Source organism: Pogona vitticeps, chromosome 1 (genome assembly GCF_051106095.1).
Source record: "Pogona vitticeps strain Pit_001003342236 chromosome 1, PviZW2.1, whole genome shotgun sequence".
In the NCBI taxonomy this organism is placed as follows: Eukaryota; Metazoa; Chordata; class Lepidosauria; order Squamata; family Agamidae; genus Pogona; species Pogona vitticeps.
The window spans coordinates 145,200,701-145,227,073 of NC_135783.1; the positions used below are offsets into that span (position 1 = coordinate 145,200,701).

The 26,373-nt window shown below is 41.8% G+C and overlaps 1 protein-coding gene across 3 annotated transcripts in view; it reads left to right on the forward strand.

The window, feature by feature from the left end:
• KLHL29 (kelch like family member 29) overlaps positions 1-26,373 on the forward strand; it is a 496,878-nt gene that overhangs the window by 463,149 nt on the left and 7,356 nt on the right. For all 3 annotated transcript variants that reach the window (XM_073002224.2, XM_073002233.2, XM_073002241.2), the window contains one exon: positions 17,974-18,118. In XM_073002224.2, the coding sequence (XP_072858325.2) occupies positions 17,974-18,118 (145 nt within the window). The remainder of the gene's footprint in view (positions 1-17,973; positions 18,119-26,373) is intronic.

The following is a 26,373-nucleotide window of genomic DNA, read 5'->3' on the forward strand; positions in this document are numbered from 1 at the left end:
ATTTACCGTTTTTTTGCTCCATAAGACGCACTTCCCCCTCCCCAAAAAAGTGGGGGGGAGTCTGTGCGTCTTATGGAACGAAGGCCACGATTTCACCCCCACTGGCCCCGTGGGGGGGAGCATCGCAAGGGTCCAAGTGAGTCTCCCAGGACCCTTGCGATGCTCCCCCCAACTCCCCACAGGGCCAGCGCGGGCGAAATTGCCACCTTCTGGGGGTCTTTTGAGGCTTGGGAAGCTTCAGAAGACTCCCAGAAGGTGGCGATTTTGCCCCCTCTGACTCCTGGGGGGGCAGGGTGAGTCTCTAAAGGGTCCTAGGGGGTGTTCCAGGACCCTTTAGAGACTCACCCTGCCCCCTCAGGGGGGTCAGAGGGGGCAGAATCGCCACCTTCTGGGACTCTTTTGAAGCTTGGGAAGCTTCAGAAGAGTCCCAGAAGGTGGCGATTTTGCCCCCTCTGGCCTCCAGGGGGGGCAGGGTGAGCCTCCAAAGGGTCCTAGGGTGTGTTCCATAAGATGGACCTCTCCATAAGGCTCACCAATTTTTAGGAGAAGAAAACATTATTTTTCTTCCTGTTTTCTTCTCCTAAAAATTTGGTGCGTCTCATGGAGAGATGCGTCTTATGGAGCAAAAAATACGGTAACAGTGTATGCGTCTACAGTCATGATGGAAAGGACCTTTATTTTAAGCTTGTACTGTACTTTAAACTTGTATGTTCTGGAAAGAATATCAGACATTGCCACCAAGAATGAGATACGGAAGCATATCCACCTTTCTCAATCCGGGATTGTGAGAACTGCTGGATAGCTGCTCAGTGGTATAGGTCTCTGGCTACAAAGCCAAAGGTTGGGAGTTTTTATCTACCACTGGGTCTCCTTGATAAGGGCTGAACTTGATGATCCATAGGGTCCCTTCCAGCTCTGAAGTTCTAAGATGATGATAATGATGAGTTTAATATATGCTGTCCTGAAATTTCTTGCTTCGTTTACTTGTAGTAAACATTATAGAAATTAAATTAAAGCACAGTGTTTTATGTCATATTTTAATTTCTGTGCCAGTTTTATGCTTGAAGGTTCATCTCAGGAGCCTTGGCAAGGGAGAAAAATACCTTGAAACATATTAAAAAGTAAACCCTGTTTTTTATTTCTTGACACCTAAAGGCTGACTCCATTAAAAATATCCATTCCTATTCAAAATTAGGAATAGGGAAGAGTTTTGCTTGGTTTGTATTTTAGTATGAATTTATCAAATGTTTCACTCACTTTCTTCTGAGCAGTTATCTCTGCATATTTGCATTTCTCAGTATTCTGTGCGTTGTTCTCTAGAAAAAGCATGAGGGAAAATGTGTATGTTAAATGGTGGGGCATACAAAGCAACATTACACCTGAGTGGTTTAATGAAAACCATCGTTGAAGATATTAGGCTAAACTGCCTTTGAAAATATGTACAGTACATTAGAAAAAAAGCACACAGGAATATATGCATTTTTGTTCAGGATCTTAAGTAGAGTGAAAAACAACTGTCATATCCGGTGGAACTACCTTCAGAAGGGAAAAATGAGAAACTGAAATTGATGGTTTAGCCCACCCATAGTCAGAGTTCCCACCATATCAATTAGAACACCACAGAATTGTATTGAAAAGCACATGTTGTTTGTAATCCAAGTTATGTTGTATATCTTTTTAGCCCTCTCCAGGTATTCTACAAATATATGCCCCCCCAAAAAAAATGCAAAGAAGGCAAGGCTTATCTCCCCTGTTGTGTCATATGGTGGGTTACATTTTAAAAAGGATGACCTCCTTTGCTCTTGGACAATCTTCATGCAAAACAAAGACAAAACATGTGGCACCTTAAAGACTATTATATTTTAATATAAGCTCTGGTGGACACATCCGATTCATCAGACATATGGAAACAGAATGAAATGGAATGAAATGTAGGTGAAAAAGCCGCTTCACATTCTAAATGTTCGCTGGTTACACACAGTAATTAGGCCTATGTTTGCTTTAGGGTCCTGTTGCAAAAATTCTTCAAGAGAGAAAACACATGGTAGGGGAAGAGAGAGAAAAGAGAGAAGGAGGTGGGAGGGTTGAAGACGCAATTAAACTTTAAGAAGGGAAATCAAGAATGAAAGAAGTTAGCAAAGGAATCACACGTGTTAATGTAGGGAATATAGACAGTTTTTACCTTGGAGCCTCGTGATGAGAGATGGGCTTGTTAGTTGCGAAGAATGTAATAGTGGCCGTAGATAAACAGCATAAGTATTATGGTAATGGCTTAAGAAACCTGTCTGACAAAGTGGATGTGTCCACGAAAGCTTACATTAAAATATAATAGTTTTTAAGGTGCCACATGTTTTTGCCTTTCTGTTTTGTTTTCTTTCTTTGGATTTTGCCTGATATGCTTGCAGAGAGTAACACAGCTACCTCTTCTAAAACTACGTGCAGTTCTGGAAAATGGTAGAAAATCAGAGGTTGTTTTTTGTTGTTGTTGTTTTGTTTCTTTGTTTGTTTACTTTATTTATTTCTACCAAAGCATTGCACAATTCAAAATCATGGATGCCCATGAAATATAGGCAAAAAAAAAAAAAAAAAAAAAATTAAAATGCCAAGTCAGCCTGTTTTTGACCAGAAGTGGTCAGAGCTTGAAGTGTGTGTGAAACGTTTCCTCAACTTCCACCATCCTTGCCGTCCATGAAGTTGGTGGGTTTGGTGCTATTCCAGTGCGACGCTTCTGGAAGTAAAGGATTTGCCAGCTGCACACCATGGCCCGGGAGATGCCCGGATGTACTCACAAGGCTTTTTCAGTCTTTTTTGTTCTGAATTGCATGGATAACATCCACACATAAAGAAGGATCTTCTGTTTACAAGATTGGTCTCCATGTGAAGAGAGCAACGGAATGGGTGATGGGCAAGCAGAGCTAGCATGCTCCTTCCTTTCACTTATTTAGTCTGTGTTCTAACAGAATGCTGGAATAATTCTTTTCTGTAGTTGAATTTAAGGAATGTGTTAACAGCTGAACAACATTCCAGTCTGTAATTCCAGCTTATCTCTCAGAACAGTTTTGAGTACAGTGGTGCCTCGCATAACGATGTTAATTGGTTCCAGAAAAAAAAACGTTATGTGAAAACATCGTTATGGGAAGCACCATTTCCCATAGAAATGCATTGAAAACCGGTTAATCCGTTCCAACTGGAACGGATTATCCGGTTTTTTCTCTCCCCCCCCCCCCCCGCGGCTTGGATCTGACCCATGGCGGCTACCTCAGCCATGGCTGGACTCCCTAGAGTCCGGCCATGGCTGGGGTAGCCGCTGCGGTTACCCTTTAAGCGGCGGAGACAGGCTGGGGGGTGGATCGGGGAGCTTGAAGCCTCTCCGCGCCGCCTACCCAGGTCGTTCCCGGACTTCTGGAAGTCCGGGAACGACCTGGGTAAGCAGCGCTGGGAGGCTTCAAGCTTCCCGATCCACCCCCCAGCCTGTCCCCGCCGCTTAAAGCCTCCTTGCGCCGCCTACCTAGGGCTGGGTAGGCGGCGGGGAAGGCTACCGGCATCGGGGACAGGCTGGGGGGTGGACCGGGGAGCTTGAAGCCTCTCCGCGCCGCCTACCCCCGCCGGGAACGACCTGGGTAGGCAGCGTGGAGAGGCTTCAAGCTCCCCAGTCCACCCCCCAGCCTGTCCCCGATGCCGGTAGCCTTCCCCACCGCCTACCTAGCCCTTTCTCGGACACCTAGGTGTCCGAGAACGGGCTGGGTAGGCGGCGCAAGGAGGCTTTAAGCAGCGGGGACAGGCTGGGGGGTGGATCGGGAAGCTTGAAGCCTCTCCGCGCCGCCTACTCAGGCTGTTCCCTGACTTCCAGATGTCCGGGAACGGCGGGGGTAGGCGGCGCGGAGAGGCTTCAAGCTTCCCGGTCCACCCCCCAGCCTGTCCCCGATGCCGGTAGCCTTCCCCGCCGCCTACCCAGCCCGTTCTCGGACACCTAGGTGTCCGAGAACGGGCTAGGTAGGCGGCGCAAGGAGGCTTTAAGCGGCGGGGACAGGCTGGGGGGTGGATCGGGAAGCTTGAAGCCTTCCCGCGCTGCTTACCCAGGCTGTTCCCGGACTTCCAGAAGTCCGGGAACGGCGGGGGTAGGCGGCGCGGAGAGGCTTCAAGCTCCCCGGTCCACCCCCCAGCCTGGCCCCGATGCCGGTAGCCTTCCCCGCCGCCTACCCAGCCCTTTCTCGGACACCTAGGTGTCCGAGAACAGGCTAGGTAGGCGGCGCAAGGAGGCTTTAAGCGGCGGGGACAGGCTGGGGGGTGGATCGGGAAGCTTGAAGCCTTCCCGCGCTGCTTACCCAGGCTGTTCCCGGACTTCCAGAAGTCCGGGAACGGCGGGGGTAGGCGGCGCGGAGAGGCTTCAAGCTTCCCGGTCCACCCCCCAGCCTGTCCCCGGAGCTCGGAAGGGAATTGTCGGCAGGGGACGGTGGCTTCGGGGTCCTTCCGAGGCCGCAGCCCACTGCCGACATTTTCCCCCAGCTGAGCAGCGGGGCTTCAAAGCTCCCGCTGCTCAGCTGGGGGAAATGGTGCCTATGGGGAAAAATCGCAAAGCGATTTTTCCCCATAGGCAAGATCGTTGTGCGATCGCAAAAGCGATGGCAACGAAGCCATCGTTATGCAATTTTTTCGTTAAACGGGGCACTCGTTAAGCGAGGCACCACTGTATTAAGCATTGTTAAATTTCATTCCAAACTTTAAAGAAGTCAGGGAAGCAACTATCTCAGACATTTGCATTTGTGTCCTTGGGTACACTTGACATTTTTAGCTCCCATGGTACATCTCAGTGTGAATTCGAATATGCAGAAGCTGTGTAAATAGCAATTTAGATTCCAGTGGAGTTCTGATGCCAGGTTTCGTCTGTCGTCTATCACTACTTCATATGAGTGTCCTGAAAGAATCCTCCAGCTTTTTGTGTCCACATTCTGTCAAGGCCACATGAGCCCAGCTGAAACACTTGTTACATTTTCTGTCCAATTCTCAGGCAGATCCCTAAGTCTCCTTCGGAACAGTGCATAAGTCTGAAAACTGAGGACAACTTTCCGTAATGTTGTGTCCTTATTTACGCTGATTGTTAAGTCATTGTTTGAGTTCTCACATGAGAAGATTGCATCCAGATATATTCTGATATTGCCGTAGATGGATTTCTAATCAGAATCTAAGAGAAATCTTGGATCTTGATCATGGGATTATAGACCGTAAAAATAACCCATTTTGTAGCTTTTCCATAACTTATTCTATTAATACAAAATGTTATAAAATTTGTTATAAAAAAATCAAATTTTAGACAAAACAACATCTTTATATCCGATAAACATACTACTCCTCTCTAACCCAGAGATGGCAACTTGCTTACTCTTCTAGGAGATGTTGTATTATTTTCTTTAAACAGCAGTCTTTGGAAGAGTAGAAACATCCTTTGCCTCAAATACTCATCAGTCATACTCAGGAAATACTCATCAATTTTTTGGCTCAATAATAATAGGGATAGTTGTTTTGTGTTTTACTCTTCACTTGGGCTTAAAGCATGCCTATCCTTGCCTTGAGAGATATCCTGTATCCCACATATTTTTCCTCAACTAAAGTCTAAATATAGCTATCAATTGTTTCATGTCATTTTTCCTAATAAGTAAGTAGTCTGCTTTGCTCTGTAACTGTTCAATCTCACTGGAGTTACACGAGAATGATAATTATCATTTTTGTAACCTGCTTAGCCTTTCCGGTTATGTGGCAAGCTCAGCAGCAGTTATTCATTATTATTCATTATACATGAAGTAGTTCTCTTTTTGAACAAATGTACCCTCTGTGGATGGTAGCCCATTTCTCAATTCTCCAAATTTATTCAAAGCTATATATCTTTTGACAGAAAGAATAGCGTTTTTCTAGTTCCTTTTCCAAAACCGAGAACAAAAAATGGAGGCCATGTAGAAATAGGAAGATTTAATTTGCACTTCTTTAAAAAGGTAAACATTTCTAGAGAAAAGTGTCCATGAGACTAGATAGTGAGACTCGGGTAGTGACCTGATACTGAGTCGTCTATATCAGAAATGAGAACATTCGTTCCAAGCTGAGACCTTCAGAAAATTACTTCTTATCATTGCCATTTTGCCCTCAGCTTTTTTTGAAAGTCTGGCGATTGGAACCAGCTTTGAGTAGCTTTTCAAGGTGAGCATGTTTGCTCATAACAGGTTCCATTTCCTCACCAGACTTTCCCTTTTAGGGCTTCTTCCAACCACATTGTATTGCTTTTCTTCCCAGTATTTTTGTGGCTGTTTGTTTTAATGTGTCAGGTTGGGGGATGGGGATGGAATTCCAGGTGGAATTTACAAGGGTAAGCTCCCCCCATTTAAAAACAAAATGAGGGGGGAGAGGCATGTACAAACATTGGGGATAAGGCCGATACAGAAGATTTAGAATAAAGACCTCCAGGTGGATTTTCTGTTTCAGGAAATAGCAGGCTAGCACATTGCTCCTCAGCTAAGAGGGAGATAAACAAATGAATGAAAAAAAGGGTCATTTTTTGTGTGTATGGATAGTTCTGTCCTTAACACTTCACTGGGTTGTTGTTGTTTTAATTGTTCCCTAATACTCCCTGTGGCATTCGCCCAGGTCATGAATATTCATATGTTATTTGCATAGACCAATTGGAGTGCTGGAGGGGTGGAGTCACGAGGTATAAGAGACTCAGCAAGGGGGAGGAGGAGGTAGATGACATAGGGATTTGAGATGGAGAATTAGAGAGTTGAGAGTGTTTTGGAGTTTGGGCGGGAGAATGGTGGCTGAGGGTGGCTGAAGAAGAATGTTTGTTTAAGAGTTAACAACATTGCTTGTTCTGTCAACACCTGTATCGATAAACAGTTTCTATTTGGTTCTTTTAAAATAACATATGGCCTGGACATCTATCATTAATAATAAGGATTGTTGATGAAATCAACTGGTGGCAGCTGAGGGGCACGTAGCGTGAGCTCTTTTGGTGAAACGAACAGGGGCCACATGGAATCATGACACTCCCCATTTGTTCCTACTTTTGCGAACAGGTGGCAGTATTCTGCCATCCCTTTAATGCTCAACCCATTCTCCTGATTCTGGGTACTTTCTGTGCTAGAGGTGTGAGGGGTGTCTCATAGGCTCTTGGCTTCAGGTGAGGAGCAAGAGCTCTAACCACAAGCCTGGTGTTCCATCTTCTTTAATTCCTCCATTTACAGTCCAGTCCTCACTTGGCTAATCAGATTACATACATACATTGGACACTTTGTGTCCTCTTATGACATTACTACATGTTGCTTGGCTACTCTAATCTTAGGATTCTGTCCAAGATAAGCGAGCAGGATTCCAAATACAGTGGTACCTTGACTTGTGAACGTCCCTACTTGTGAACGATTTGAGTTACAAACGGCTCCGTTCGCAAAAAGTTGCTTCGACCTGCGAACGGAGCCTCGATTTAGGAACCGAAAAAAGAAGAAAACTTTCCTGCCCTTTTTTTGACCTAAGTTCACCTTAGGTCAAAAGAAGAAGAAGAAGAAAATCACCCCCTAGTGGCAGAATATGGATTAACCAGCTTTGCATTAGTTCCTATGGGAACTAATGCCTCTACCTACAAACAGCGCCTCGACCTACAAATGGGAAACAGCAGAATACGGATTAAATGGTTTTCAATACATTCCAATGGGAAACTTTGACTTGCTAACTTTTCGACGTACGAACTTAATTCCAATGCGGATTTAGTTCGTAAATCGAGGTGCCACTGTACTAGCTTTTAAGGTTGACTTTGTTTCCATTAAGTGCTTCTCCTGTTAGCATCTCTTTTAGTAGTGAATAGTAATGTATCTTGGAATATACTCCTGGATTATTTTCATGCACACCTTGACGAATTTATCCCAGTAGATTGGATTGAGGTGTCTCATGCAGTGTCTAGTCAGGTTTTTTTAAATTGGTTTCAGTTAGTAAGACAAGGCACTTGCACATTGTTACTACCTCTCCTTTAGATCCTTGCCCATTCTGGCTGTTAAAATCTTCCAGGAGTAAATTGATAGAATGGGCTACTCATGCTATCAGTGCTTCTCTTCAGGAAGCCATATGCCTTCCTGTTTAAAAGAAAATATAATAAGGCCCTTTCTTAAGAAAACTAATTTGGCGATGGATGATTTGAAGAACTTCAGACTGGTCTCAAGTATTCCTTTTTGGGGCAAGTTAATCAAGAAGGTTTTGACCAAACTCCGGGAGGCAGTGGAAGACAGGAGGGCCTGGCATGCTCTGGTCCATGGGGTCACGAAGAGTCGGACACGACTTAACGACTAAAGAACAACAATCAAGAGGGTGGTTGCTGACTACCTGCAGGTGACAGTCTGGATCCATTTCAGTTGAGGTCCAAACTGTGCTATGGGGCTGGAACAGCATTGGTCACCCTGCAAGATGATCTCCTGAGGAGGGCAGGAGGAGTGAACCCTAATGGATCTTTCTGCAGCTTTTGATACTCTCAACTACCTTATCCTTTTGGGAAGGCTATCAGATTTAGGGATCGGCGGCTTTGCTGGGGTTGCTACCTCCTTGGGATCTCTCCTATGGCATCTCCTAGAGATTGACCATCTCCCCAGTGCATTTTAATATCCACATGAAGCTGCTGGAAAGGTTATACAGAAATTTGGGATTTGCTATCACAGTATGCTGATGACACACCGCTCTATCTCTCCTTTGCTTCATCTGCAGGTGATATTGTACAGGTCCTTGAGCACCACCTAGTGCTCAAGATAATGGACTGGAGAAGGGCCAATAAACTGAAAGTGAATCCAGATAAGACAGAGAGCCTACTGTTAGGAGAATTGTTGGCCTGTTAGAAGGAAACTTACATGTCCTCAATAGCGTTACACTCCCCATGAAGAACAGGGTCCACAGCTTGGGGTACTCCTGGACCCAGTACTCTCTATGGAAGTTCAGATATCTACCATAACCAAGAATCTCTTTTTTAATCAACTCCAGTTGATTGCCCAGTTGCACCCCTGGATAAGAAATTCCTACTAAAATGGTTCAAGCATTGGTAATTACAAAAATACAGTGGTGCCTCGCATAGCGATGTTAATTGGTTCCAAAAAAAACATTGCTATGTGAAACCATCGCTATGCGAAACACCATTTCCCATAGGAATGCATTGGAAACCGGTTAATCCGTTCCAATTGGAATGGATTGCCGTCGTTAAGCGAAAAAACCCATAGGAAACATCGCTAAGCGAAACAATGTATCCTCCATTGGAATGTATTGAAGCTGACTCAATACATTTTAATGGCTTTGCGAAGTCAATTTTTGCAATTTTAAATGTGTCATACAAGGGTCAAAAATGGTTTTAAATGCTTGGATTAGCTTCTGCACCCTCTAAAACGGATGCAAAAGTTAATTTGGCTTTGATCTGACTTTTCGTTAATTAATGGTGAATTTTTTTCCCCCCAACTTTTGACAGCTGTCAAAATCTGACAGCTCCATTATTTCCTATGGGGGAAGAAAAAATTCACAAAAAATTAATGAAGACTCAGCAACTGTTCTAAATTCTTGGGTTCGTTAGAGGACCCCCTAAGTTGTGTGCAAATCTGATTTGGCTTTGATCTGAACTTTCGTTAATTTTTTGTAAATTGTTTTCTCCCCCATAGGAAAGCATGGAGCTGTCAGATTTTGACAGGTCCATTGGTTCCTATGGGCCAAAAAAAAAAATTCACAAAAAATTAACGAAAAGTCAGATCAAAGCCAAATCAGGTTTGCACATGACTTAAGGGGTCCTCTAACGAATCCAAGCATTTAGAACCGTTTTTGACCCTTCTAAGACACTTTTTTAATTGGAAAAAAAAGTCGTTAAGTGAAGCAGGGGACCTAAAATCGCATTCGTTATGCGAAGCATGGTCCCAAACTTCGCTAAGCGAAAATCGCCCATAGGAAACATCGTTATGCGATGCATATTATTTTCTAAAAAAACACATCGTTATGCAAATTCATCGCTAAACGAGGCAATCGTTAAGCGAGGCACCACTGTATACTACTGCAATGCTCTTTATGTAGGGCTGCCCCTGAAAACAGTATGGAAATTTTAGCAGGTTCAAAATGAGGTGGCCAGACTGATTTCTGGGAGTAGTAAATTCAATCATATATGCTCAGTCTTGGCTTGCCTTCAGTGGTTCCTTTCACTTTACATGCTCAATTCAAGGTGCTAGTTATTACCTATAAAGTCCTTAACAATTTAGGACCTTGATTCTTGCTGGAACATCTCTCGTAGAAATCCGCTACCCATTTCACCGCTCCTTTATGTCCATATTGCCAAAAACGGCCAAACCAAAGGAGGGGAAAAGATAACAACAGGGAATCAGACCTTTTCGGTGATGGCCCCCAGTTACAAAATGAGGTACGGTTCCCTCCCTCCTTATGTTGAAGAAATCAGTGCAAACAGAATTATTCAAAGCTGCCTTCAACAACTGATTCCTTGGATGTTGTTAATTTCAATGTTTATTTTAATTCTGCCCCCCTCTTTTTGTATGAATTTTACACCTACAGTGGTACCTTGGTTTGCAAGCACCTTGGTTTACATAGTTTTCAGTTTACGAACCACAATCCATAGAAAATAATGCCTCGGTTTATGTTTTTTCCCTCCTTTTTTTGCAATACAAAAGGGTTTTCCCAGGGTGCATTGCTCCTATAGCACTGCCCCTTTCCTAGCACAATTGGCACTTTGATTTACAAAATTTCCACATTATGTAATGTCGTGTAGAATGGATTAACTTCGTTAAACCGAGGTACGGCTGTATATTTTTGAATCACCATATTGTTGAATGCATGTTGTTATGTGGGGATTTGTAGGGTTTTCTGTTTTAACCTATAAACTGTCCAGAGTACTACTTCTGCTAATGGAGAGGTATTTAAATTACATTACATTAATAAAATATTTGAACGAGTGTGAAAGAGTGGCCCATCACAGAATTAACATTAAATTTAAATATTTGTGATTTTGATGATTATTCCAAAAATTAAACAGTTGCTGTATTCTTGTAGTTGATTGGTTTATAATATAATCAAAGATGTAAGATGAAACAAATCCTCTGAGCTGCTGGGACATATGTTGGTATTTCACAGCCATGGCTTCTGGTTTAGATTACTGACCAGTAATGATCAGATTATCAGTGTTTATTATGGGTAAAGGTTCACATATATACACATATATAGGGGACACACAAACACACACACACCCTGCTGTTGGACTTGCGGCCATTCAACTATCCAAAGACAAGCACATTCCAGAAAATTCTATTCTTAATATGAATGTTCCTGATATTTCTCTGTGTAAAGAAAGTCAATAGGAGGTTTATTTCAATTTTAAATTTGGTATTGCAGTTCTTTCTCATGTACACACTTACTAGGTCTTGTACTGAAAAGCAGAAATGAGGAACATATGGTTCCTTGAATGACAGATTACACTTACCATCATCCCTTGCCAGTAACCATGCTGACTGGAGTTGATTGGAGCTGAAATCTCAACAGCATTATATAAACCACCCTAAAAACTAGGTAAATTAAACATTTATGAAAAATAAGCACTTGAGAGGACCAGGGGTTCAGCCCCACCACCATCCACACATACCCTTAAATCTCAATAGTTTCTGTGTGGATAGAATGTTTTACAAAGAAAACATCCAGCATCCAGTGTGCTATAACTTAGTTTGAGGGAAAAGGCACAGATCTCTCCCTTGGTTGTCAGAATGCTCCATGTAGAGATGTATCTACTGGTTTGCTTATAACCTTCGTCCTTTCTCTGTATTGGTTTTCTAAAAGACTTGCTGAGTTTTTATTCTTAGCAGTAAATCTTGAACAGTACATCTTGATTTAGCTCTGTGGTTTAGGCAGCTGGAGCCAGAGGTTGGCCATTGGATTCTCCACTGTGCTTCCTTGATGGGGCTAGACTGGATGATTCACAGGGTCCCTTGCAGCTCTGCAGTTCTATGATGATGATGATTTATCATCCTGCCTGAAAAGCAATTTGCCTGTGGTTTTGAGCTCCCCCTGATTTTACCAATGACCTGATCCTGTGTTCCATTTTTATCACTTTAGTTCCAGATGAATAGACTCGATGAACAAGAAGATAACATAGGGCATTCCTGTTACCAGCCAAAACCAACAACCCCCAAAGTAAAAAGTCTTACTAATATCTTTCTTTGATAACTATTCACCTGGAATGCCACAGTGCTCCAAATTCCTCTCCTTTTTGGTCTGCTCTGTTTTACTTTAAGGTAATCGAGGGTATGTCTTAGGAACAAAGGTCCAGATGTAAGTTTAAAATGTAAAATGAAAACAGCTGACTAAAGAAAGAAAGAAAGAAAATACAGGAGGGAGAATCCATAATAGCAGCCACTATTCTCTCTTGAGAAGTACTCTAGGCTAGAGCTACCATCCTAAACTCTTGATGTTACATAGTTTTTACATGAAAAGTGATGGAGACCTGAAAATGGGTCCCCAAATTGAAGTCTAAGAAGATAGAAGGCCAATAGGATCTCCAAATTCCGCTTCAGTTCAATTTGCTAATCTGCAGCTTACAGTCTCCATGTTAAGGCATGAAGTAATGCTAATGTTCTTCATGTACCTGTATTGTTAAATGTCAATAATAGAGCTAGATTTTATAACAACAATATTGCCAAGTGTTTTCATGTTAAAAAGTGCCTTTACAGTGCGATCTTATCCGTGTTTATCCAGAAGAAGATCCCCTTGAGTTCTGTGTGATTTACTGAATAGCTGTGTATGGTTGGATCCTTTTAGGAAAAAGGGCAGCCTATATATATAGTGATGGTGGCAGTGATGAGGCAATGACGGGCTCTGTCTTTCGGACCCTACTGACATTTTTGCAGTGTGGAAGCCCTGACCCTTGGGCCTTCGAGTCAGTCCTCTTCCTTCCTGGAACCAGCCAGTGAAGCCTCCTTCCATCTCACTTTTTCGTAAGAAAGATGAGGTCGGAAAAATGAAGCTGAAGCAGTTGAGCGCTGGAAACTGTGAGAGGGCACCCAAAGCAACATAACGCTAGCTCACTACAAAGGAATCCGAGGAACCATGCTAACTGCTTATAAGAAATAAAAGCAAACTTCTGCTATTTAAAAAAAAGAGTGGGGGGAGATGTTCTTTCTTTTAGACAACAAAGGGATATGAAGGCAGGGAATTAGTCTCTTGAGGGGATATTGTTTCTGCCTTGAGGTAGCCCAGAAGAATATCCCTATGGGCTTTTAAGGTTAAATTTCAAGATATCTTTTGTTGGATTAATGTGTCTTCCACAAAGTAATGTTCGCTCAAAAGAAGCTGTGAAAATGTGATCAGCATACGCAGAGGGTTCACATGCTGGAGAGCTTTTTGTGTCAGTAACAAAACAGACATACTCTTGTTTGATTTTGCAAGCAGCAAAAGGAAGACAGTTTACTCTGAAGACTGTCAAATGATAGGAACGGTAGAGTTGAGAAAAAAGCTCTCCGCTGCTTTCTTTGTGTCTGTTTGGTGAATCACTTTGGGGCTATCCTTTTAAGAAATTGCACAGACAGGGTGATTTTATTTGCCTCACGGATATTATTTATGGTTTTTACAAGTAGCACGTGTAGGTGTAGACTTTGGCCTTTTTCATTCTTTTTCTTGTAATGCTGTGTTTTGGGGGGGGGTGTCTGTCTGTCTGTCTTAAAGATGCAAGATAAATTAACATTCTCTCACACCCATGTGCCAGGATATGATGTTATCTGAAGGCTGAAAAGCACCAAAAGTGGAATATTGACATCCATCTTTCCAAAAGTATATAACTAAGGCCAGCTAAAAGTGATGTATGGATAATGATCTCACAGATGGTTTGAATGAACTAAGCAATACAGTGGTGCCTCGCTTAACGACGTTAATTCGTTCCAGCGAACTCGCTGTAGAGTGAAAACGTCGTAAAGCGAAAATAAAAAACCCATTGAAACGCATTAAAACCCAGTTAATGCGTTCCAATAGGCTAAAAACTCACCGTCCAGCGAAGATCCTCCATACGGTGGCCATTTTCGGTGCCTGTATAGCGAGGAATCCGTCCCTAAGCGCAGCGGAGAGCCATTTTGAGCACCCGGTGGCCATTTTTGAAAACCCGCCGATCAGCTGTTTTGATCGTCGCAATGCAAAGAATCGGTTCTCGAAGCAGGGAACCATCGTTTTGCGATCGCAAAAACATAATCGTAAAGCGGATTCATCGTAATGCAGGGCAATCGTTAAGCGGGGCACGACTGTAGAATGAAAGCTACTTTAGACCAAGAGCTATGTTTATAGGTGTGGGGTTATATAACTCGGGGCTTACGTTTCTGACACTTTTTTATACGCACCTATCACAAGATGATGATCTGTGGCAAACATTAGTTACTGAACTATCCTTTTGCGTGGAGAATACGGTGAAATGATGGTAACTGGCATGCGTGCTGCAGCCAGCAAGACTGTGAGTTGTGCTTGTGTCCCCTCCTGTGTTTTACAAAATCTGAAACCTAATGTACAATTTAGTTCACATGGCGCTAAAGGTTTAAGCTTGAAAATTATGGGGTCGTGTTTTAAAATGAGTAGATGAGCTCACACTTTGAAAGAGGCCTTAGGCTGAAATCCCAGGGTTTGTGGAAAAGAACTTTCTTTGCTTTGGTATGTTTCTTTAGTCAAAGGGTCTGGGGCACAGATATTCTTGGACTTCCACTTCCAGAGGCTTTAATTATTGGCCTTACTAGCTACGATTTCTGGGAATTGTAGTCCAAGAACATCTGGGGACCAAATTGGGAAATCACTACTCTTTAAGCTCTTTTCCTTGTTATTTAGTTCTTAGGTTACCATACAACCACCCCCAAGAGTAGATGCATTTTCCACTTTTTTTGCTACCCACCTTTGCAGCCATTGGCAAAATACGCCAAACTAACCTAAATAATGGAAGAGTTAGAAATATAAAGTTTCCTCAGCAAGAGATGTAACTTTTGAATGGGGATTTTTTGGGGGGTGGGGGGAGTGGGTGGGGTTGTTTTGTCAACTTAATGTATGGAGAATCCGGCCATGATTCAAACAGAAAAGATGCAAACTCTATTATTCTTAGAACATAAAACGCTGTCAGCGTTAATCATGCTGCATTTACCTGTAATGCAAGAAAGAGGAAAAATAGTTTCAGGATCTTAGCATTCTTATGTTATCCCCACACTTCATTAATTGGGTGGAGGGAGGGACCAGCAGAAAAACTGGTGCTGGAAATGCATTATTTATTTGTGCATTTGTGTTATACTTCTCAACAGAAAAGTCTTCAAACAATTCACCTGTGTTCAGTAAAGTCAATCACAGCATCAGCAGATGCTGATGTAATGGTCTTGTTCTCCTGAACAAAAATAAAATCTTACTAATCTTGTCCCTGATTATCCACATTATTTGGCTACACAAAAATATCTCTCCAGTGAGTGAATGTGGCTTTCCCACTCCATGTCCATTCTCAGAACTCACAGTGTCCATTTATTCATCTGGTACATATGCATATGCTATAAAGACAGTTAATGTTCTTAACCCAATTGCATATGTCCACATATGGATTTAGTGGGAATAACAACACTAGCAGCTCCCTAAAGTGTTCATTTTTCAGTTTCAGAATGTGCACAACTCTGTACCATTGCATGCATGTTGTGCAATCCAAAATTGTTTTAGTGGCATCAGTGCTGTTGTGCATATAGAGCCACATAACAGGATACTTGCCAACGGTAATAAACTGATAACCCCTTAGAAATGTTAGCAGAACGTTTTAAATTACAGCCCTATTTGCAGAAAAAAAAGTTACTTGAAACAGTCCATAGAACATTTATATAAAGCCCACCAGCAACATCCACCACCACCCCCAGACTTGAGATGTCTGATGAAGCCACCTTCTCATCTTTCCTTTTCCACTTGGGTGGGATTCAGTGGGCAGTCTCTTTCTCCCTTGCCAGTCTGCCTGATGCCTGTGCCACCTACTGATGTATCCATGTAGAAGTGAATGTGTGGCATATCACTCCACTGACTTATTTAGGTTAATTTAATTCTGTAGATGGAGCCTACTTGAGAGAGCTTCCTCCTCCATGATGGATCTGCACAGATCCATTGGAGTTGAATGCCCTTGTTTCATTTGATTAATCAAAACAAGGGCATTCAACTCCAAATCAGTTACCCCCAATATCCCTTTGATCTCCAATCTCAAAGGAGGGATAGACAGGCTATTGATTTCACCAGGCTGTGTGCTTGCTCTCACTACAAATATATTTCTTTTCTGGTCAAAGATGTGGAATTTCTTTGATAAAACATGTACAAGTATTTCAACTGTTCATTTACCTACCGTCTACACTCTCATCCTACTCTAGCTGCCCTGCTCAAAATATTTGGCTCTGTGCCTGGGTGTATTAAAATAATTGGCTAAGATTAGCTTATGGCTAGTTAGTATGAATCAGTCTACCAAATTCAAGCATGGTGGATTATGGATACATAATTCAAGATAGCAACAATTACAGTGATTATTTTTATTAAATAATAATAGCTATCCCATCTTTATGTAGAGATGAGAACTGATTTCTTTGGGGGGGGGTGGAAATGGGTGTGCGCCCAATTGGTAGTTTCAGCTATAGTAGACTTCTTGAATCACTGAGATCTACCTAACTTTGGGCTCACCATGCAGAAGTTAATTCATTGAGTCTGCTGTAGTTGAAACTACCAAATGGATTTAGGCCTGTTTTTTTTAAAGAAAACCTAGTAATAATCCATAAAATACTGAACAAATCAGTAATCTAGCATCAAGCTCCCTTTTAAATTAAAAGCAAGAGACTGGGTCCTTAAATATTCCCCAACAGAACTGGAGCCTGTGGCTTTTTGCCCCAAAACTGGCATGTTAGTTATTTTCCAAAACTTTTTCCTGATAGCTTTGAATTGGTAGGAAGCATTCAGATATCTAGGGACGTGGTGGCGCTGTGGGCTAAACCGCAGAAGCCTGTGCTGCAGGGTCAGAAGACCAAGCAGTCGTAAGATCAAATCCACGCACGGAGTGAGCGCCCATTGCTTGTCCCAGCTCCCGCCAACCTAGCGGTTCGAAAGCATGCAAATGCAAGTAGATAAATAGGTACCATCTCGGTGGGAAGGTAAACAGCGTTCCGTGTCTAAATCACACTGGCCATGTGACCACGGAAAGATTGTCTTTGGACAAACGCTGGCTCTATGGCTTGAAGAGCAGGATGAGCGCCGCCCCCTAGAGTCGGACACGACTGGACAAAAATTGTCAAGGGGAACCTTTACCTTTACTTTATTCAGATATCTAATCCCTTCCTTGCAAATGGCATAGTTCAGGTCTATCCAGGGCTTGATCTCTTTTGTCCTCAAGCCAAATGCTGTAAGTCCAGAGGAAAAGAAAAAGAAAGAAAGAAAGAAAGAATGAATGAATGAAAGAAAGAAAGAAGGAAGGAACATGGAAAAACAAAACAGAGGGGCGTGAGAGGGAATAAGAATAATTCACCTGAGGGCCATTGGTGGTATCCAAAGTTACTTCTTATGAAGGACCGCTTCTGCTGCTTGGAGGTTAACCTTACTTTCCTTAAATATGGAACACTGTTTGACGATATCACTTCAGCTGCAAAGAAAGGCTTTCAGAGAAACACCCTTGCTTTTTTCTCCCCAGACAAAACTACATAACTTTAGATGGAAGCTAACAAAGGTATTAGATCGCAGCCACTGGGTGCTAGGAATCAGGAGCAACAATGAACTTTAAACAATGCCTCTCCAAAGTTTAAGAACATTGAATAAAAACAGCAACAGCTAAAAACTTTCTCATTTTTCTTTCTCTGGCCTTGGAGGTTTTGAAATACGTGACTTATCTATAAATAAGGGGAATGTATAAATAAAAACCTGGTTCCAGTGCCAAGCTTGGAAACTGATCTCGGTGTTGCTTTCCATTGACAGATAACAAATATGCTCCCGCGGTCACTCTCAATGGTTTCATCTTTATTCTTGGAGGAGCTTATGCACGAGCGACCACCATCTATGACCCAGAAAAGGGCAATATTAAAGCAGGCCCCAACATGAACCACTCCAGGCAGTTCTGCAGGTGAGACAAGAGTGAATCAAATTTGATTGAATTGCTTCCAGTGTTTCTACAGGGGAAAGTTACTGCATTACGGCAAGAAACGCAGTGGGAATGGAGATGGCAATGCACTATGCTTCTTACTGTTTCTAATAGTGTACTTTTAAGGTCATCGTGTCCTCTAATCGATATCACAGGTTAAAATTATCTGGCTGTGTGTCAGTTTGAATGCTTTCTCTTGGTGCTTAAGCATAAAGATCTCTCAGGTGTTCTCTAGTGTGCTCTTTGAGACTTGGGTTGATCTTGAGACCAGAAATGAGTTTGCCTTTATTTTGCTGCAGTCTGGAACTTAAGAATGTATCTACACCACACAGCTATAGCAGCTTGATGCCACTGTAACTGCCTACAGAATCCTGAGGTCTGTGGTTTGGTAAGGCATTTAGAATTCTTTGCTGTAATTCAAAAGGTGTATTCTCAGGCTCTCTAGCAAAGAATTACATGTCTCTCATCAAATTTCAAATGCTATCATTCCACATGATGGAACCGTGGCAGTTCAAATGGAATCAAACTGCTACCACTGCATAATGTAGGTATAACTAAAGACACTTTGCACCCATTTTCTATTCAGTCGTTTAAGGTAGACCCTTGTTCAACATGTTTTGCTTCCCACACAAATTCTTTTGTAGACAGTTATATTAAAAATTGAGCCAAGAACTCAGAACCATGGATTATGTCTAATACATGAGGTTTCCCCCACAATGACCATACCTGACTCTTCCCCACGCACCTGGAAAGTGAGGTTATGCAGGCAAGGTAGAAACCTGCTATACATCATTAAACCTTTGTTCAGACAGCTTGGGGATGTTCAAAGATCCTTAGACATTCTTGGAAATGTCTAGAATTCAGATAAATGACATTGTAATGTTGCTGTTCTCCAGTATTTTATGATAGCAATTTGGATGGTCAGTGTTGATCAAAAGAGAAGGGTATGTCATATTTTACAAGCCTTTTAATATCAAAAGCTGCTAGTGGCATGGCAGAAATCTCCTCCAAATTTTAAAAATGTTACCTGAAATGCAAACAGGACTCCGGAAGGTGTTAAAAGATTTTGTCCCATGCTTGCATGTCTGTATCGGAGCTACAAATGCAACTTTAACGCAAGCATAGCATTGATCCCTAGGGTTATTGTTTATGACACGGCATGTTACAGAAGGCTGAAATATGCTAGCCATTTTGTACCACCAGCAGCAAAAGAATCTATTTATTCTGAGCAGAGTCAGAGGAGATTCATGTTGGATTAATTTTTCATGCAGACATTCCAGGCTCTCTATTGCCCACTCACTTCTGTTTCTTACATCTTTTTTACCTCCTGGCTCTTTTGTATAAAACTCTCCCCACCCAGCCCTTTGCCTATATGTGTGTAAATCCATCAGCTGAGAAAGCCACTACTGTACATTCATCTAGTAATGTGGTCTCTAATCCACCAAACTCCTGGGCCACCATGCATCTGGTCATTTTAAACTCATATTTGGTGTGTGCGTCCAAAGAAGGGGTTTATGTACAGGAAATTAAGCAAAACCGGTATGTGGTGACATCTGTGAAGGCAAATCTGCATTGTACAGACCATCTACAGTCACTGCCAAAAATATTGGCACCCTTGCAATTTTGTCAGAAAGTGCAACACAAACCAAAGAAATGAACATATGAGTACCAAAACATTTGCAACTGCAACAATTTTCTGACAGAAGGGTTGCATTTTCTGACAGAATTGCAAGGATGCCAATATTTTTGGTCATGACTGTAAATCACTGGAGAGAAACAATATAGGATTTTAACTTGTACAGTGGTGCCTCGCTAGATGATTGCCTCGTGGGATGAAAAACCCGCAAGACGATTGGGTTTTGCGATCACTATGGTGCCTCGCAAAACTTTTTTTTCTATGACCGTGCTTTGCAAGATTTTTTTTTTATACCGATGCTTCGCAAGACTTTTTTTTTTTTAGACCGATGCATAAGGAACCTCGCAAGACGATTTTTTCACAAGACGACGATTTTTGCGGAATGAATTAAAATCATCTTGCGAGGCACCACTGTACTGCAGTGTAACACAGTGTTCTCTGTCTTTCACATATGTGGGAGCACAGCTTGCAGCTTCTGTTTGTGGGATGTGACCGTCTACAGCTTCCCATTTTGGCCAAGGTTAGGAATGGTGGTTTGTACAAACTGCAGCTTACTGTGTTCAGCTAAATTGAGAAAGAGGGCTTATTTATAACCTGCAAATAGAAGCTTTGGATTCCCTCCTGCAGTGCACAGAAGAGAAAGGAATAGGAGATAAGAAGAAGGTGCAAACTCAAGTCATAAGGGGGGGAAACATTATAGCATTGGTGTAGCACTGTATCTGAGGACAGACATAACACAGTGAAGATTTCTTAAGTTAGGATACTATTGAGAAAGTTCTGATGACAAAACTTAAATATTTTAATCAGATCCTATACAAAATACAATAAATTTCCTGTAGTTAAGTCGAAGAGTGCAGAGGTGAGCCAGCTCCACTTGAAGATTTTGGGTTCCATTCATGGCGTTTAGCATATTTGCCTGAGTCTGCAGCTCAATGTGTATTTGTACCTGTATAACATGCTTACCTTGTAGTGGTGGTCCTAGCAGTGGTCATTGTTGGACAATAAAGTTAGGAGATATCAGTAATCCAAAAACAATAGCTGCACTCTCCACTCTCCCCCCTCCCTGCTTTTTGTTGTTGTTGTTTAAAGGGTGCCCTCTCTTGGCTTCCAAGAGAATTGTGTCCTGGAGCAAACATTACATTACATGTGGAAAAAATATTACAGGCCAAATCTCAGCCAAAGCCACTGTGTTCCTGCTGCTTCTGTGCTAATTACAGATTTTCATTGTTCCTCTGTGTTAACAAGAATGAAATTGAATGTAGGAGAACCCCACTGTGTTCAGGCAGCAGTTAATTATATTTTTTTTCTTTCAAGATTGTAAACCAGAAGCAAACAGTATGGTGCAACTGACATAACTTCCCCTGGTAATTCATTCCATTAATTATGTGGGGTATTTTTTAATGAAGGATGTTCTTTAACCACATTAAAATTACTTTAATGTGAACGGGTTGTTAATACAAAAGTTCTTTGGCCAAGATCATTTGACAGACCTAGTGTCTGGCCATTAGTAGGAGAATTTATGCACAGTGTGACAGGCAAATTTAGTTCACACGCATCTGAAAACTTGAAGGATTAGTGCATTTATTCCTCCCCAACTCAAGTGTTCATAATAATCCCATTTACCTTTAGAAAGGGTGAAACGAATCCTTTCTGTCTATCCAGTCAAATTTATGTAGAACATTATTCAGATCTCATCTGTTCAAATATGCCCATATTTCTTTATGCAGTCCTTAGTGTTATTTGTATTTTTGCTGTTCTCCTAACACAGTAGTCACTGGCATTCAGCTACAAAAATGAACAGCAAGGGGTGTTTTTTGCCCTAATATGGCAGTTCTGAGGCAAAGATATACTGGAGGGACTGATTGATTGATTGATTGATTGATTGATTGATTGATTGATTGATTGATTGATTGATTGATTGATTGCCTTTCTCTTTAAAAAGAACCCAGGGGGGCTTATGTCATTAAAAATCAGTATTTAAAAGTTAAAAACAGTCAGTATACAAAAAATTTATTTAAAAAACCAAACAAATACCGCACTCAAAACAGTGAACAAAATCACCATGATGAAGTACACTTGAAAGCAGATAGCCGAGCTTAAGGCCTAGAGGGATCTTGGGTTAAGACCTTGTAGAGAGGGCTTGTACTGATTTCAGGGGGTACCTTGCTGAAAGTCCAACTATTTCATTTTAAAAATCATGCAGCTATTATAACTGTCCTGGTTTTTGACTCTGTAAAACATAAGTTCAGTGTGTCTAAAAAAAAAGTGGGTCTGATGTTTACTGTATTATTTTAAATGTCACTGACTCAGAGAAGTATGTATTGCCGTTGTCAAAGGCCCTCTGCTTGTCCATCCTCTCAGCCTTGGGTCTGTTCCCATTGGGATGCTCGTGCACTTTCTGTAGAGAAGGAATCCAGACCAGGCCTATTGCAGTAAAATGGTTTCCTTTCCACATCTATGTTTTGCTGTATAGTATGTAGCTTTAATTCAAGGGGTAAAGAGCTTCTGCTGTTTCATATTTAGCTTATCATCAGCTAAAGGTTGGGATCAGCATATCAGGACTTGCATGATTGCTGTAGAAAAACAGTATGAAAAGACAACTGTATGGAAAATCTGTAAAACTGTAGAACTGAACTTAATGGTTAAGAGACCAGCACTGTCCTTCGCTCCCAGGAAGCTGCATACAGTAGCTGTGAAGTGCAGCAACATCCTGACCTTTACTGCATGAAAGCTGCAAAGCTTCACCTCTCCATAGAGGAGCCAAGTGATAATTTGCAGTGGTGTGAATAAAACAAGGAGTTGAAGCCTACTAATGTAAGACTCACACTGCTGTCCCTCCTGTTAGGCAAAATGAGGCAGCCGACCCTAGGCAGCGGATTACAATAAGAAGCAACAGATAGTTACTTATTTAATATTTACTGTAGTTTTACTGGCAGAGAAGGAATGAGATGCTTGTAGGATTTCCTTCCTAATGTGCCAAAATAATGGTATAATCAAACAGGTTCAATGGAGCAATCACTCTTAAAACAACCCTTCTGTCTGCCAAGGAATTGCTCAGTCCAGCCCAAAAAAGTAGAAGTCCAGTTCAGGCACAGATTGTGGTCAGGTGGGAACACAATTCCCTGTGTGTCGTATGATTGCTGGGAAGCAGATCATATCAGACCATTCCATGTGCTTACACTCTAACTTGGCTAGTGTAACTCTGTACAGTGGACCCTCTACGTACGGAATTAATCCTGTATTGGAACGGTGTCTGCAGGTCGAAAAGTCTGTAGGTCGAGTCTCCATTGACCTACAATGCATTGAAAAGTGATTAATCCGTAACCAGCCGTTTTTGTTCCGTTTTTGTTCCATTTTTGTTCCATTTTATTTTTTTCCTGGTCTGTAAGTCGATTCTCCAGCTGCAAGTCGAACCTAAATTTTGCGTCCAGAGAAGTCTGTAACTCGAAAAGTCTGTAAGTCGAGGGTCCACTGTACTTTAACTTACATGGGTGAAACATAATTTTGCTGCATTGCCCCTCAGTCATATCTCAGGGTAAGAAATTTTCATTTCTAAATATTAAGGACATCTTCCTAAAACTAGCTAGACTGTTATAACTAGATATCCTCCCCTTTTCTAGTTTAAAATGCGTTTTCCGTATATACAGTAAATTAAAATTTTCATATCCTCCATTTACTTAGGGGAAGACAACATACAAATAGTACAGTGGGGTCTTGACTTGAGAACTTAATCTGTATTGGAAGGCGGTTCTCAAGTCAAAAAGTCTGTAAGTCAAATCTCCATTGACCTACAGTGCATTGAAAACCGATTAATCCCGTAACAGGCCGTTTTTGTTCCATTTTGGGTTTTTTCTGGTCTGTAAGTCAATTCTCAGGCTGCAAGTCAAACCTAAATTTTGCGGCCAGAGAAGTCCGTAACTCAAAAAGTCTGTAAGTCAAGCCGTCTGTAAGTCAAGGGTCCACTGTATGGTGTGTACATCTAAATCTTAGAACTTGAGAGCTGGAAGAGGGACCCTGTGGATCATCGAGACCAGCCCCTGTGAAGGAGGCGCCATGGGGAATCAGACCCCCAACCTTCAGCTCCACAGCCAGATGGCTAGGCCACTGAGCTATCCACAGAGATTATCTAAAGGATATAGGCTGCTTTGTGCCAACGAAAGCCAAGGAAGCTAACTTAATGCCAGCAATTCTCAATTGGCAATGTCTTTCTCCTCTGACTCTTAACCAGTCAGGTTGGATATCCAGTCCTGCAAAACGGAACTCCAAAGTAAAATTGGTTCAGTCTATAATGCAAAAAGGAATTAGTAAGGAGGGAAGCCGGATTCTTTTCCTTTTTAAACATTGCTTTTGAAACATGCTAACTGTTACAAGTTTGGACTAATAAGAGCTGCTGGCACACAGTAGGGTGCAGCTGGTCACTAGCCAATATGGATGGGACTTTCATGTAAACATGAATGAAGAAACACAAAAGAGGCTTTTTTTTTTTACTGATTCCTGATAAAGAGCCTCAAACCCAAATGCTTCATTTTAGGAAAAGAGAGGGACACAAAACCTTCATGTTCTTTGTGTTTTCATTTTTCATTAGCCCTTTCCTTCACCGTTTGTCTTTCAGATCACCAAGGGAATGTTTAACCAAATAGTGTTGCAAAGTCTGTTGTTAGCATTCAGTCAGAACATGGGGGGGGGGATTTTGAGTTGCAGAAGGGCCTTAGTTGTTTGGCACCCAGTGAAAGATTCTTTGCTTCATTTCTTCCTTGTGAGTGGGATCTTTGCGCTGCTGAGCTCCATGGGCCCCTCCATTTTGTTTATGCTGTCGATCTGTATCTGTATATTCTTTTTGCCATTTCTTCCTAGATTTTGGGGAATTTTTCCTCCCATTTCTTAGAATTATGTTTGCTGCTCCTAGACAGCTGGTCTGTGATGCCAGCATGTCTCCTTGGGATTTTCTTTTTTTGTTTGTTTGTTTGTTTTTTGGAAACAACCCCCTCCACAACTTCTTGGGGTATTTTCCCCTCCTGCATCTCTACTTGTCTTTCTTGGATCATTTTTGCTGTGCAGTTGGTGGACTCAGGGAAGAAAGGAGAAGACATCAGTGGTAGTGGGGAGCGAAATCTATCCAATGTTTTAGTTACTTTGCTTGGGGAGGATGGCTTTGATTATATTTCTGTCTTTATTTCATTGATTTGGGAGGCAGGAGATGGGCAGTTAGTGTGTTTTTATTTTCCCCACCCCAGTGCTTGGGCAGGGTAATTTCACTCTTAGAAGATTTATTTGTTTTTAGAATTGTGTTTTGTTAATTTACTCTGGGTACCTGCTTTGCCCCTGCTATTTTGAAGTAATTTTTAAGTCTTCTTTGGGATTTTTGAATTGATTCTCTGTTGCTTGCCTTGCCCTTACTTTTTGCAGCAGTTTAAGGATTCTGTGGGATGCCCAGGGTGAAGTAGTGGATGGAGTAATGAACTCGAACTCAGGAGTCCTGAGTTCAAATCCCTGCTAAGCCATGGAAAGTCACTGGGCGAGTGGAACTGCTAAAATCACTCTTTTAAATATCTCACTTAACTTGAAAGCTTTGTTAAGGTTGCCATGTGCTGGGTCAAACTTGAAGGTACCCAACAACAGTGAGGGTTCTGTAGGTCTTAATTTGGTCCAGCATCATAAACAATAACAAGGGGGAACAAAAACAAAAGAACCTGAACGAGCAGGTCCCTTTCATGTTTAACAAAAGGACCAGTAAATGAAAGACATGAAAGATGGATGAGTCACACCAGTGAAAGAACCCAAAACTAATGAACCCCAAGTGTTTTCCCTGTGAACATCCTTACTAACCAATTAATTCACTTATTACGAACTTCGGATAAACATGTGATGCTGTAACAGGTTAAAGCCAATGGCTTGCTGGCAGTGAAGAGAGAATTCCCATAGGAGTGGCTCTGGTTCTCATTTACGGCATCTTGCTCAGGAACCCACCACTTTAAAAGCTGATTACCTTTATGTCGCCGTAAGCCCAGTTCTTTTGGTAAATGAAAGAAAATGAGTTTTTAAAAAAACAGAAATGTAACGTGTCTTCAAAGTCACGTGGTTTGGAGACATCAAGAAAGTTACTCATCAATGCTCTTTTAAGTTCTGTTTGACTTCTTTGGTTCTTCTCATATTTCAACATGAATCATAGGACACTTCGTACTTTTTGCATCTTTAAGCTAGGGTGGACACTTCAGGTGGTGGTTGTTTTTTCAAGTTTGTGGGCCTTTGGGTAAGCAACTGTCTATTTTATTCCTCTACAGAACCTAATGTCACTTATAAATAAAAAAACTGATTATCTGCTCCCTACCGACCCCAGAGAGAGAGAGGGAAAGAAAGAGAAGGATTTAGTATATAATATGCAAAGCCAAAGTCATCAAAGAGTGCCTTGCACCATATAGCTTAGTTTTAGAAGTCTGCAGATTTGTGATTCTGGACATCTTGCGTGAGGAATTTTGGGAAGTGTAGTCCAAGAAAATCCTGAGATCTGCATATTATTTGTTTTAAATATCTTAGACCAGTATACAGCGAAAGCAGCTCCAAAATTATGGCCCAGACTAAGGAATTAAATGTCTGTGGACTG